The 15,155-nt window shown below is 33.9% G+C and overlaps 1 protein-coding gene across 1 annotated transcript; it reads left to right on the top strand.

Annotated features, from left to right (window-relative positions):
* The first annotated feature begins 6,406 nt into the window (after nucleotides 1–6,406).
* Nucleotides 6,407–7,747, top strand: LOC110093574 (zinc finger protein ZAT9-like). Its single transcript, XM_028694050.1, has one exon. It carries the CDS (start codon nucleotides 6,407–6,409, stop codon nucleotides 7,745–7,747), a length of 1,341 nt encoding a protein of 446 aa, XP_028549883.1.
* The last annotated feature ends 7,408 nt before the right edge of the window (nucleotides 7,748–15,155 follow it).

Here is a 15,155-nt window from a genome sequence, read left to right as displayed (position 1 = left end):
TGAAGGCAAGATAAACATTTTAATAACAAAGTAATTAACTTGATGAAATATTACATAATAAATATCTCTCATTATAGATGAGCCTCAGAGATTTGTTCCTGAGATCTCTTTGTTAGAAAATAAATTATATGGTTTGAGCCAAGGACCTTTGGTATATCAAATTTAGACAATTGACTCTGTCCTCTTTTCCTTATTTAGCTCATAAAATTCGTTGGAATGCATCATCGGCTAAAAAATTCCAAAATTTATAATTTTTAATTATGAACTTTTTATATAAATACAGCTATTGAAAATTAATTTCTATTAATAATTTTGATTAATCTAATTTTAATTCAATTTCTAAATATAAAATAATTCAATATCATAAGTACCTTCCTTTTTTTTTTTTAAACATTTAAACAATTAAGGCAAATTCTACACACACAACACAATGAAAGATTTATACCGAAAACCGTTGGTTGTTAATCAAAACTCTCAAAACCAAGAAAGGTGTGTGTGCGAGTTCTATTTTTAACTAAAAAAACTTCTTTGAATTATAACCCCACATTTGTAACTACCCTATTTATAGGCTAAGTATTTCTTTGAACCCAACCACAAATAAAAAATTAATAAAATAAAAAGAATCACACCCACAAATTAGCTTGAACTTTTCCTATATATTTGCTTGTCTGAGTTTTGTTTTCCAAGTTTGTTTGCAAGAACAATGCCGATATCAAGAAGCAGAAGCTACAAGAAGCAGGAGGAAGAGAAGTACCATTGTCATTATGCGTAAGAGATTCAGATAGTGGGAGGCGTTGGGGGCATATGCGGGTCCACGGGATGTTCAAATTGAACCCATCCTCCACCCGAAGAAGGTCCATCCACCACAGGAGTTGAAGGGGAGTCCTCCGACGGCAACCGTCTCCTTACTAGTCACATTTGTCCGAATGTGAAGAAAATTCTGTTCGTTGAAATCATTGTCCAAGCATTGTTGTCCGCGGTCTCGTTGGTGCTGGTGAGGATGATGGCGAGAATGACACTCAAATGGCTTTTTTTCTCTTCACTACCCCGATCCAAACTCCTACTCTGCCTCTTGTGCTTACCGGAAGAAGAGCATGTCGCTAATTTTCTTGTATGGCTCTCCACTGCCCGCGCCAACCCGTTCTCCGCAACATAGATGCAGCGGAATGCTCTTCTTCTGTTCTCCACATCACAGGTGCTGAGGAATGCTCTACTTCAGAAAGGAGGAGCAGATTATGTTGTCCTCCTGCCTCCTTCGCCTCAGCCAGAAAACCCAAACCCCATCTCAACACAAACCCCTCCAAATGCGCATAAATTTTTGAATGCAAGACTTGCCAAAAAGTATTTACCTCACTCAAGCACTAGGCGGCCATCGGCTAGCCATAAGAAAGTTAGGGGTTGTTTTGCACTCGGCTTGAAATCAAGTCACCCAGATGATGAGTACAACAATCACAAAGACGAAAGCAATAATAGAATTCTCAAAATAATCAATGAGTTTTCCCATCAAAATAATCAAGTGGCTTCCTCGAAAGTATGCATTAGCAATTGCTCCATTTGAAGGTACCTCATCGCATTGTCATTGCCAAAGAAAAATCCAAAGTACATGAATGCTCAGTTTGTAAACGCAGTTTCCATCAGGCCAAGCACTTGGCGGGCACATGCGATGTCATAGGAGGGCATCTAGTTCCCGTGGCGTCACCAGTTGAGATCAGCGAGCGTTTGTTGCCACTATGAGCTACAATTAGAGAATGTGTTGAATGTAAATATAGAGGAGGCTGAGAGTAGGAAGTGAGATTGAATGATCTTAGTCATCTCATTGATACAAAATGAGAGAGAAGGGTGGTTCTACATGGTTGCAGATTGGGTTTGAATCCATATCTACAGAGGAGACTAAAGCTGATCACCTTAACTGATCATATGCCAATTCTGATTTTATTGTTGTTTAGTTAATTTTGCAGTCATGTGATCGGCATTAAGACTTTGAATTTATTTTTATTATCTAGTGAATAAAGAAGGATGTATATTTACTTATTCACATGGATTCCATTTTCAAAAGTTTCGGAAGCATAAATATTTCTCAGATTCAAATATTTTTGTGTCTACATATTAGATTATACTTCATGTTACATCTATTATTCTAATATATTAAAAATGGAAAACTAGTGGAACTATTTATGATGGTTAAATGAGGGAGGAAATAAGACTATGTTTGGGATAGCTTTTCTTTATTGCTTTACTTTTCGGATCATAATCATATTTTCTATTGGACAACTATTTTTTTGTTGATTAAAAAAAAAAAAAAAACTTTTGAACTAGAAAGCTGCTTTCTAAATAACTTTAAAAATTTATTTTTTTCTTATATCAACTTTATAAAGTAGTAAAAAAAGTCGTCCCAGACTTCAGTTCACAACTTTCTTACTGTTTTGTTCTTCATATCACAACATAGTTTCAATTTTTGCATTGCTTTTCAAAGTTGTCTTATAAACTTTCTATGAGAAGTTGCTTTCTCAAAATTTAAAGTTTCTTTTTCATAGTAGCTTTACAACTATCCTTATAAAAATCTTCATTTCATTCATCCCTGAATGGATCACTATGAGTGACATCAGCCTTCTCAAAAGCGAGAAATTTTTTTATATGCATGATTATAAAGGTTATGAAAATTCTCTTTATAATTTTTTTGTAAGTACGTAAGCTTATAGTATTTCTATGCAATGATTCTATATTTGAGATATTTTTCTGTTAACTTCAAAGTTTAGTATAATATATGGCTTAGGAGTTGTCACAATAAAAAATTCAATTTATTTTTATTTTTTAAATTTCTTATTTATTGCTCAATAAAGAGGAGAATTAGAACCAAGTAAGAATTTCTAAGATATTGTCTATCAATAAATTAATTAAAGCCCAAATTCTTTTTGTTATTTTTTTTTTTCTGGAATGAATGGCTTTACATTCATGAACTCAGACAAAAATAAGATTTTGAATAGAGCATAAACAACTCAATTGAATGTAAACTCAGACAAAATAATAATGATTTAGGAGTGAATGTCAACAATTAAAAAATCAACTTATTGTATATTTTTTAAACTTATTATTTATTGCATCAATAATTTGGAGAATTAGAACCGAAATAAGGATTTCTAAAATATTGTCTTTCAATATATTAATTAAAGCCCAATTCTTTTTGTTTTTTTTTTCCGAATGAAGGCTTTACATTCATGAACTTATAGGCAAACATTTCAAATAAAATATAAAATGGGATATTTTATAATTGTTCATATAATAAAAGAATCCTATTAATCACAAAATGAACAAAAGCTAAATCTCAATCTCGTTGTTGAATGGGAGCTGAGAATAATGCTTTTGTGTTAATTAGTTATATATTTTGGTAAATTGGTTCCAATCTTCGACCCAATCCATATTAAGCTCGTATAAATGTATAAATACATTAGTTTATACATTTACTTCTCTTCAACGCATTGCAGAACTAATAGTGATTGAATAAACAAGCAAGAACTTAGACCATTTTGTATAAGCAGAAGTATGTTGCAGAGTGACAACAAGATTGTTATATATATATATATAGTATATATATATATATATATATATATATATAACTTAAGATGTATTTAATGACTATAATGCCCTGATTAGTTACAACATGAATAATTATAAGAAATGGATGGAATTGGCAATGGAAACAAGGCTGACAGGGAGCTGAGCTAGCTAGTTGGGAATTTTCGACTGCTTGCATATAGTGGAATGCAGGGCGTCATATCACGATCCCTCAAGCTGATGGGATGAACAACCATTAGTTTGGAGCGAAGAGTAGCAAAACCTAGGCGTTGGTAAGGACTAGGTAAGAACATCAACAAGTTCATCTGTAATGGAGATATGTTTAGCCTCAATGTGTTTTGCATGGATGCAAATCCTGAATGAAATGGTGATCATCTCGATGTGCTTGTAGGGGCACGAAACACAAGATTCCTGGCAATAGACATTGCAAAAGTGTTGTTACAAAACACTACATGAAAACCAGCTCTTTGTGCAGATTTGCGGCGGATATGGTTCTAATGGTAAAACGGACATCCAAAAATATTTTCAACGAACAAAATATATCGCAAAATCTTTGCGCTAGATTTGTGGTGGATTTGGGACGGAATAATCTCAAATGAAATGATTGTTTACTATTTATGGTCCACCACAAATTCCATCACAAATTCCAGCGAATTTACATCAGTTAATTCTAGAACGTCGTTTCAACATTTTCATCGTATTTTTTTTCCTCATATCCATCACAAACCTATAGCATAACAAATAAAAGAAATAGCTCCTACAATCATTATTTGGGCTTCCCAACATTCACAATCCAAGCAGTTATGAAAAATAGTTATACAAAGTAAATATAATCAAAGAATACTATGCAAACTGTACCAATTAATGAACAAACAATCATATTCAATAAAATTCAATAAAAGTTATAACACTATTACAATTTTAACATAACTTATACATAGAATGACATTAAATATATCAAAAATCATCTCAGGTAATAATTTAATTATAATATGTATGCGCATTGTCCTACTTGGCTGATGGAGGCATCGGTTGAGATCTACTAAAAGGACCGCAATAGGCGATGGACGTTGGAAGGACCGAAGTTAGAAGGAGACAGGGGTCAGAAAGACCATTGTCGTAAGGCGGTCCGGCAGAAGTTCGGCGTTACTTGGAAATTCAAGCATTAGTTGGTAGTCTGGTGGTAGTTTTGCAGAACTTCAGCGTCAGGCTGTAGTCCGACAAAATTCCATTGTTAGGTGGTGGTTCAGTAGAACTTTGGGTGTCTGGTGGTAGTCCAATTGAACTCCGTGGTCCGGCGGAACTTCGGGCATCAGGTTGTGGTCCGGCGGAACTTCGGGCATCAAGTGGTGATTCGGCGGAGTGTTGACGTCATGTGGTGATCGAGGAGGCAAGGAGGCAATAGCAATCTCCAATCTTTCTCTTTATTCCTTCAAGAAGGAGGGATCTATTTATAAATTTTTTAGAGTGCCATGGACCGTAAATAGGAGGAAGATCAAGGGTAAATGGGGAGTGGTTTGATGGACGGTCGATGTTGAAACCCTTGATTATGGAATGTTTGTCGGGCATTTGAATGACTTAAAGATGTCGGAATTCGGCGATCTTAGGCTCGTTGAGCCGCTCGATTTGACTAGAAGCATGTCACGTTTGGAAACAGTTTGGTAATCCAAATTGTTGTTTAAACCTTCCAACAGCGCTTCGGATCTTTGATTTGGATCCATTTGGGCTCTAATTGAGTCGAATTTGTTGTTGTTGGGTTCGTATTTTCGAGACGTTCAGTTCAACTATAAGTTTGCTGTAATTAGAGTCCAAATAGTCCCATATATAATTTTTAAAATTTTTAATTTGATTTTACCTCGAGATTCGTGCCCGATCAAGATAAATTTTTAATGATGTATCATCACTAAATTTAATTTACAATAAATATGGTAAAACTATTAATTAATTATACAATCATAAAAAAATCATATATAACTATAAAGTCATTATTATCATATTTATGCTAAGATATCCTTTACCATAATTATGAAAAAGCCACCTTTATTCATTAAATCAATTTCATATATATTACTTTGGGATGGCAATGATAATTTATATTTGTGATTAATTATTTTTTGCTAATATATTAGCAACATTTGGTTAAGCAATCTTTTGAATCAATTGGAATATTACAAAGAGTTATTTTAATTTAAAATCGCTTGCACATAAATTTAAAAATATATATTAATATTTAGATAAGCAGCCCGTTAATGACTTTGCTAGTAACTTTGCCTAATTCTAAATTTGTTTCCATTTCGATTATAATTTTATTTGTCTATAAAATTACAAGATTTGTCTATAAAATTTGTTGAAATGCATCCTCGGCTAAAAAAATTCCATAAAGTTATAAATTAATTAGGAACTTTTTAATATAAATACAGCTACTGTAAATTAATTTTAATTTAATTTGATATTAATAATTTTAATTAATCTAATTTTAGTTCATTTCTAACAACTAAAACAATTCAACATCATAAGGACCTCTTCTTTTTTCTTTTTTTGGAACATTTAGATCAATTAAGGCAAATTCATACACACAACACAAATGAGAGACTTTAGTTGAAAACTATTGGTTGTTAATCAAAACTCTCAAACAACCAACGGCCAAAGGCGTGTAGTGCGAGGTCTATTTTTACTAAGAAAAATTCTTTGAATTACAACCCCACATTTGTAAAAGTTGCTTATTTATAGGCTAAGCATTTCTTTGAATTACAACCGCAAATTTACTAGAACTTTTCCCTATAAATACCTCTTCTCTCAAAGTATTGTATTCAAAGTTTGGTTTGCAAGAGCAATGACGATATTCAAGAAGGAGAAGCTGGTAGAGAAGGAGGAAGAGAAGTATCATTGTCGATTCTGCGGTAAGAGATTCAGTAATGGGAGAGCGCTTGGAGGGCATATGCGAGTCCACGGGATGTTCAATAAACCCATCCTTCACCCGAACAAAAGTCCATCCACCACAGGAGTTGAAGGAGACTCCTCCGACAGCAACTGCCTCCCTACTAGTCACATTTGCCAAAATTGCCGCAAAGAATTCTGTTCGTTGAAATCATTGTCCAAGCACTGTTGTCGCGGTCTCGTTGGTGTTGGCAGGGATGATGGCGAGAATGACAACTCAAATGACCTTTTTTCGCCTTCACTCTCCCAATCCAAAATTCCTACTCAACCTCTTGTGCTTACCGAAGAAGAGCGTGTCGCTAATTGTCTTGTCATGCTCTCCACTGCCTGCGCCAACCCTGTTTTTCGCAATACCGATGAAGCAGAATGCTCTACTTCCAAAAGGAGGGATGTTGATTATGTCTTCCTCCTGCCTTCTTTGCCTCAGCCAGAAGGCCCAAAACCCCACATCTCAACACAAACGCCTCAAAATGCGCATAAACTTTTTGAATGCAAGACTTGTCAAAAAGTATTTACCTCACATCAAGCACTCGGCGGCCATCGGGCTAGCCATAAGGAAGTTGAGGACTGTTTTGCAACTCGGGTTGAAATCAGGTCACCCAAGAGAATGAAGTTCACAGCAATTGAAGATGAAAGCAACAATAAAAATCATCAAAATAATCGAGCCATATCTTCCTCTGAAAATATGACTTTACCAATTGTTCCGTTTGTAGGTACCTCATCACAATTGCCACTGCCAAAGAAAAAACCCAAAGTACACGAATGCTCAACTTGTAAACGACAGTTTCCATCAGGCCAGGCACTTGGCGGGCACATGCGCTGTCATTGGAGGGCATCAACTTCCCGTGGCGCGACCGTTGATCCATTGAGCGTTGTTGCCACTAAGCTGCAAGCAGGGAATAGTAGCAGTAGATTAAACGATATACAACCCCACAAGCTGAGGACCATATCTTTAATTTCTACTCCAGACTTGAACATACCATCACCAATACATGATTTTCCCGAAGTCACGTTGTGTCTTGGTGTGCCCATTACTACAATGTATGTACAACCAGGACGAGAAAATGTAAACGAGAATATGTTGAATGTAAATATAGAGGAAGTTGAGAGTAGGGAGGTGAGATTAAATGATCTTAGTGATCTCCTTGACATAAATGAGAGAAAGGTTGGCTCTACATGGTTGCAGATTGGCTTGGAATCCATATCTAAGCAAGAGACTAGAGCTGATCAACCTTAACTCATATGCCAATCCTGATTTTGTTGTTGTTTAATTTTGCGGTCATGTTATCGACGTTAAGACTTCTGAATTTATTTTATTATCGAATGAATAAAGAATGATTTATATTTATTTATTCACATGGCTTCACATTTTTGAACGTTTCGAAAGCATTTATTATTTCTCAGTTTCGAACGTTTCTGTGTCTACATATAAGATTCTACTTTATGTTGCATCTATTATTCTAATATATATATATATATATATATATATAAACAGAAAGGAGTGTGACTATTAAGTACACCAAATTATAATTAATTTCAGAATATTTACATGTGTGGTGTTTATAGCAAAATCACCAACTTAAAAAAATTATTTTACATTATTCTTTGTAAGAGATGTTATTTATGTAAAATTTTATATAAGCAAATTAATTAAATTTAAATATAATATTAGAGTATATAACAAAGGCTTCGTTTGGGGCGGCTTTTTTATTGCTTTCTAAAACGATAAATAATATCTCTTACAAAGTTTAATGCAGTTATTCAAAGATTTCAAATTTTATAAAATTACAATTTTTAGAATATTTATAATCGCTCGCACAAAAAATTATATATATATATATAAGCAGCCCGTTGCTGAATTTGCTAGCGACTTTGCCTAATTTATATTTTTTTCCTTTTCGATTTTAATTTTACAAGATCTGTGTATAAAATTTTAAAAGATTACGAGATCTGTGTATAAAATTTGTACAAGAAATTAAAGGGTGCCAATAAGAAAAGATTGAGAATACAAGATAAGCATACATTTTAAGAGGATAGAATCATATGTTAAAGAGAAAGAGGGAGAACTATGTCATGGAGAGAAGCACGGGAGAGAAATAAAATAAAAAAAAAAAACACATTTTTATTCCATGATAAATTATTTCAATTGAAATATTACAAGAAATTATTTTTTAGGACACCATATTATAACATATTTTCAAAGCATCCATAGGTGAGCTGCATACATTACTTAAAAATTGATGAGGTTTCGTTGGAAATGAGCCAATTTTTTTGTTTTATAAATTTATATGTGAATTCTAAATGCTCGCATCAACAAGGAGAAGAGCTATATTTCTCGTATTATCTTTAATACCAAAATCAATTATGATTTGGGCTTTCTTTGAGATAGTCTTCTCACTACTTGGTAACGCGACTTTCTAGTATATAAATTTCTTATTTAAGAAATTTTTGTGCTAAGAATTTGCTTTAGAAAATAGTAAGAAAGCTATGTCAAACAAATCTTTAATCCATGTGATTGGATTTGAGGGCTTCGAAAGTGAGGAGTAAGAGGTTAGAATGTTGAGCATGAGCTCTTATTATATGCAAATGTTATTGTGTGAAACATAAGATTCAACCATAAATAACCTCTTGTGAGATTTTAACTCCATTGAGATCAATGGAAATATGATTATGAAGAGAGGATAAATAATTCAATTGAATGTAAACTCACACATAAATAAGGTATGATTTTGAGTGAATGTCAACAATTTAAAAATCAACTTATTATATATTTTTGAAATTTATTATTTATTGCATCAATAAAGAGGAGAACTAAAACTGAAATAAGGATTTCTTAAATTGTCTTTCAATAAATTAATTAAAGCCCAAATTCTTTTTGTTATTTTTTTCCCGAATGAATGGCTTTACGTTCATGAACTTATAGGCCGCCATTTCAAACAAAATCATAAAATGTGATATTTTGTAATTGTTCATATAATAAGATAATCCTATGAATCACATAATCGACAAAAGCAAAATCTCAGTCTCCAGGCTGAATGGGAGCTGAGAATATGCTTTTGTGTTAATTAGTTATATATTTTGGTAAACCGGTTCGAATCTTCTATCCAATCCATGTTAAGCCCATAAAAATGTATAAACCAAGCATCCAATAGTTTATACATTTCTTTCTATTCAATGCATTACATAAGTCACTATGACTGAAATGAAACAATTGTTTTGTTGTTGTGGTCCGCCACATATTCCATCACAAATTCATCAGATTTACGTCAGTTAATCCTCCGCAATTTGTGACAGATGGGTCCATCACAAATTTCGATACCAGAACGTCATTTCAACATTTGCGTCGGACTTTTTGCCGCAAATCTGCTGCAAACATGTAGCATAACAAATAAAAGAAATAGCTCCTACAATCATTATTTGGACTTTTCAACATTCACAATCGAAGCAGTTATAAAAAATAGTTATGCAAAGCAAATAAAATCAAAAAAATATTATGCAAATTATACAAATTAATGAACAACTAATCATATTCAATAAAATTCAACAAAAGTTATAACACTATTATAGTTTCAACATAACTTATACATCGAATGACATCAAATATAACAAAAACCATCTCATGCGACAATTTAATTAGAGTTTGCATGCTCGTTGTCCTGCTCGGTTGATGGAGGCGTCGGTTGAGATCTACTAATATGCTCGCTCAATCTTTTAAGCTGTTTCAATATCTGAGCGTTTATGTCCGCTTGAGTTTTTCAGACATTTTCAAACTTTACTATTAAGTCAGCCACATGCTGGCTAACTAAACACTCGTGGTTGCCTGCTAAGTGGTTTATGGCAGAAGAGGACTCTCCCTCGTATGCGGATGCCTGCAGGCCTAATAAATAAATTTTCCCCTTCTGCATTCCATCTACCGCCTACGTCCAAGTTCGGTAGTAAAAAATATCTGCAAAATCCATAGAGGATACCTCTCCAGCTGTTTCCTAGCTCTCTCGAATATGTGTATACCTATCCTACGAATAAAATATAATATAATATTAGTCATCATATAATTGTCTCTTACAATATTTCTATAAGTATAGTATTTCTTATATACCTACATATGCCCTCTTAGCTTTCTTATCCACCCACTATTAGTCCTACTGGCTCCTATGAGTGTGATTATGTAACTCAATCGCAGTGGGTTATTTAGCAAGCAGATCTTTCTATAATATACTTAGATTGGAATGTATATACAAATAAATTATTAAAATTAATTAAAGTTCATACTAATTGTCATCTATGCTAGAGTGTGGCACTGAGCCCCAAGTATGTATGAAACTTCCCAGGCTGTAATCCAATGGAGGATGATTAGAGAGTCAAAAATTTGCAATCCAATGGTAAGATTTCATTAGATTAAAAGCTACTTCTTAGTGTGTTGAACTAGATTTTATCTAATTATGGATTGAATCATGCCTTTGTTTATCAAGAATTATGACCAATTGAATATCCACGACACACAAAATTAACCTTTGTTTCCTTCTTATTGTCGTAAATCCCATATTTACTAAACCCTATAATTCGATGGATTTAAGGGATTTGGCGGAAGAATCGTGCAAAAGGGAGATTACCTTCACAGTGAGTGAGCTCCTAACTCTTGTTTCTGATCCTGATCTAGCAGAAAGGACGCCGTCGAAGAAGCAAAGTCAAACAACAATGAAGAATGGTGAACATCAATGAAGAGACGATGGGTTGCGAGCAAGGAATGTCAACGAGCAAGGGTCATCACTGCGCGGTTTTGGGCATGAATGAATGGATGAAGCTCGCGAATGAAAAAATAACCTAGATATCAGTTTAGATAAACTTATTTGTGTAAGATTTGAGTTGGATTTTGCGATGGAATTGCAGAGGATTTGGGTTAAAAATTCATCATAAATTTATGATCGATTTTTCAATGTAAATTCACTGCAATTCCATTGCAACTTCTGCGACTAAAATGTCCACCATAATTTTGTCAAAAAAAAAAAAAAAATTCGTCGCAAAGCCCGCCTCAAATCTACCACGAATCACTAGTTTTCCTGTAGTGAAAATAGAAGTGGAATCTAATTTGATGGAGAAATCTTGAAATAATTGATGAACCCAAATGAAGTCAGTTGTTGTGGCTGAGAGTGATTGATATTCCACTTCGGTTGAAGAGTGAATCACGGTGGATTATTTTTTAATAGTCCAAGAGATAAGTGATTGGCCAAGAAAAATACAAAAAAAATAATTGTGGATTTGCAGTCGTGACGATCACCTGCCTTGTCAGAGTTGAATTACGATGTTAACTAAAGATCAGTTATGGGAATGAGAAGGCCATGATCAAAAGTGTGTTTAAGGTAACCAAAGATTCATTTGAAGAGCTGAAAATGACAAAGTAAAGGTTGATGCATATGTTGGCTGAGCTCGTTAACGACAAAGGCAATCTCGAGTCATGTGAAGGTAAGGCATTGGAGGGAGTCTGCCAATTATTGAAAGAGAGTAGGTTGCCTGTAGGGACTTCAAAGATTGGCATCAGATGGTCATTTAGAGGGTAGTGGGTTAGCCAGTTGTTTTGCAGGCGAACATGAGCATAGTAGAGAGGAGATCTTGTAGGTAGGTTCATTGAGAGAGGTGATAGTCGACAAAAGAAAGAGTAACATCAATGCTGAGAAAGCGAAATATTGGACCGAGACTCCTAATTTGGAAACAAAGGTGTAGATTATGTAGTAAGTTGGTAAGGAAAGTGGAATCATTTTCGGTAATCAAAATATCATATGCATAGATAAGTAATTAGATGCAAATTTTAACATTTTAAAGAATAAGAAATGAGGAATCGATAGAGCTAGTGTGAAAGCCTTGGAAAATAAGATAGGAGGTTAGAGTGGCAAACCAGGCACGATGTGCTTGTTTTAAACCATAAATGGCAAAGGCAAACATGATTTGGATTGTGGATGTTGAAATCATTGGGATTTAGTCATGTGAATGGTTTTATTTAGTTTTCCATGAAGAAATTAAGGCGTTAGCGACATTCAATTGAAGGACTTACCAATTTTAATGAAGTGCAACAAGAAGAAATAAGCAAATGGTAGGAAATTTAACCACCAGATTGAACATTTTTTTATAATCAATACCATATTTTTTTAAGACTTGAGCAATAAGGTGAGCTTTGTAGTGGGCAATTGAGCCATTCGTACGTCATTTGATTTTGCAAATCCATTTACAAAAAAATAACATGATGAGTCTAGGAAGAAGGAACAAAGGACCATGTACCATGGGACTGTAGCACATAAAATTCATAAGACATGGCTTTGCGCCATTCAGGATATTTTGCGACTGTAGTATAGCAAGTTGGAGGGTGAAGAAGTGAGTGTTGGAGATTAAGAATAGCACGAGGTTACTTGAGACTATTTGTAGACGTGTGATCATTGGATGTCGCGGTGGTAATAAGGTGTTAGAGGAAGATACAAATGATGTTGTTGGACTTGTAGATGAGGTTGCAAAAGCATGTGGTGGTGTAGATAATGGGGTTGTTGTTGAAGACATGGATGTAGACTATTTTGTAGTTGTAGAGAGAGGTGAGTCGGTGAATGTAGGAGAAAGTATTGGTGGTATAGGAGGAATGGGAGAATTTGCAGCAGTTGTAGGAGTGATAAGAGGAGAAGGAATTATTGGCAGGGGAAGAGGTGGATTCATCAAATTGAACATGTCGCGATATATCACGTCCATCACCCGAGGATTAAATCCAATTAGTATATCACCTCCATCACCCGAGGATAATACCAAACCACATATTTAAAGGAAAATTCATCATCCCATCATCCTGTACAGGCCAATCAATGACCAACCTACTAGTCAACCAGCCTTTACTTATCTTTTACACATATTACTATAAAAGTAATAGCGACTAGCTATTACCTAATCATATATTTATTTTCATTCTCAATGCTTGTATTAACAATATGCTTAAACAAAATATTTAATTTCTGTACATTGCAAATCTTCATTAACTTTCATTTTTCCTGGTGAAATTTATAAATGTTATAGTCAAAATATTCAGGATAATCAATTTGATAATATATTAAAAGTTGTGTGGTAAAATTCAATAAATTTAAAAAAAAAGCAATAAAATTAGTTCTGTAAAGGATCAAATAGTTAAAATCAAAATCTTTGAAAACTAATGTAGGATTAAAATCACCTACATCTGAAAAATTTTCTTAAAATGCATTTAAGGAATGTTGGCTAAATATTTTGGTCTCAATATCTGTTGAAGAGGACATCCAAAAACCTCTTTTGACCCAACCTTTTTCCCTTTTTTGTTTTTCTTTATTATTTGATCATTATTTGTTTTTCAACAAAACATCATTATTTGACAAGAAATAGTTTAATTATCGATTTTGCTTTCAGTTCTCTTTTGATCATTATATGTTATTTTTCACCATTGAGACCTTTAAAATTAACATAATTATTTATTTATAAAATAAAGGAATAGTCTCATTTTAATGAAACCTCTTTAAATTTTAATTAATATATGCAACATACATATAGAGGCTTTGAAAATATGTTACAATATGATGGCTTTATAAAGGAAACATAACAAATTAACTCAAAAGAATCGTTAAACAAATCTGAAAAAAAAAAATGCCAATAAAATATTAAAAAATTTTACTATTGTCTTGACATGGCAAAATGTCATTTATGAGTAAAGATCGATAATTACTTAATCTTGGTTAGCCATGGATCTTATCCCAAACTCCAAGCATGTAGAGCTCTGCTCTCTCTCTTTCATGTCCATGAAATCACTAAAGTTAGCCAGCCTCACCACCTTATTATAAGCGTACTCCAAAATTTCTATTAGACACATTCTCATTCTTATTATTCCAATTCTAGATATAGATAAATCATAGTGAGCGCTTTAAGCTACAACATGATTTTGGCAAAATTATCCATCGGTACTGTCATGTTCAAGTCTAGACTATAATATGAATTATTGGTCATCTGCCAAAGAATTAGGGTATGGGGTTGTATTATATTTAATCCACTTCTACAACACTTTGCTTACAAGTTAGTAGTGACAACAATTATAGGCTAGCTAATTTAGGTGCAGAAACACAATGCTATTCAATGGCAGTGCTTATGCCCGCAGAGCACCTGGTCAGAGGAGAACTATCATTTGTAACTCAAGTATGCACGCACCTTTGATTTTTTCTTAGGCAATGATGGTTGTGGCGAGGTTTCTACGAATGTGATGATAGCCAATGCCATTCTTTTTTAGGAAAATATAGCTTGATTATTTAGATTATACATATCTTTGTTTTCATCTTCAAGTGGTGTGTACCCAGTATTGGATGATTTAGTTTTAGGCCTAGCAGTGAAATATCCCTTAACTTTCTTATGACTAGTGTGATGGCTACCTAAGGCTTGGTGTGAGGGTGAAGAGTTTCCTGCAAGTATTGCATTCAAATAGTTGGCAAGCAATTAGATGGGTCAACGTTTGGACATTAAGTTTGGATTAAAGTGAAGGAGGCTAAATGTTATTTTGGTTCAGTCCCTTCTAGAAGTAGAGCACTCCCCTACATATTCAAAGCAAGGAATAAGGTTGTCGCGGATTGTGGGGAGTCAGACGAGATTATTAGCAAGATTCTCTT

The sequence above is a fragment of the Dendrobium catenatum genome, unplaced genomic scaffold, assembly GCF_001605985.2.
Source record: "Dendrobium catenatum unplaced genomic scaffold, ASM160598v2 fragScaff_scaffold_51, whole genome shotgun sequence".
NCBI lineage: Eukaryota > Viridiplantae > Streptophyta > Magnoliopsida > Asparagales > Orchidaceae > Dendrobium > Dendrobium catenatum.
This window is presented reverse-complemented; position numbering and strand designations above follow the sequence as displayed.

Excerpts from the sequence above, each read along its gene's own strand:
- LOC110093574 (XM_028694050.1), top strand. The coding sequence starts at position 6,407 with ATGACGATATTCAAGAAGGAGAAGCTGGTAGAGAAGGAGGAAGAGAAG.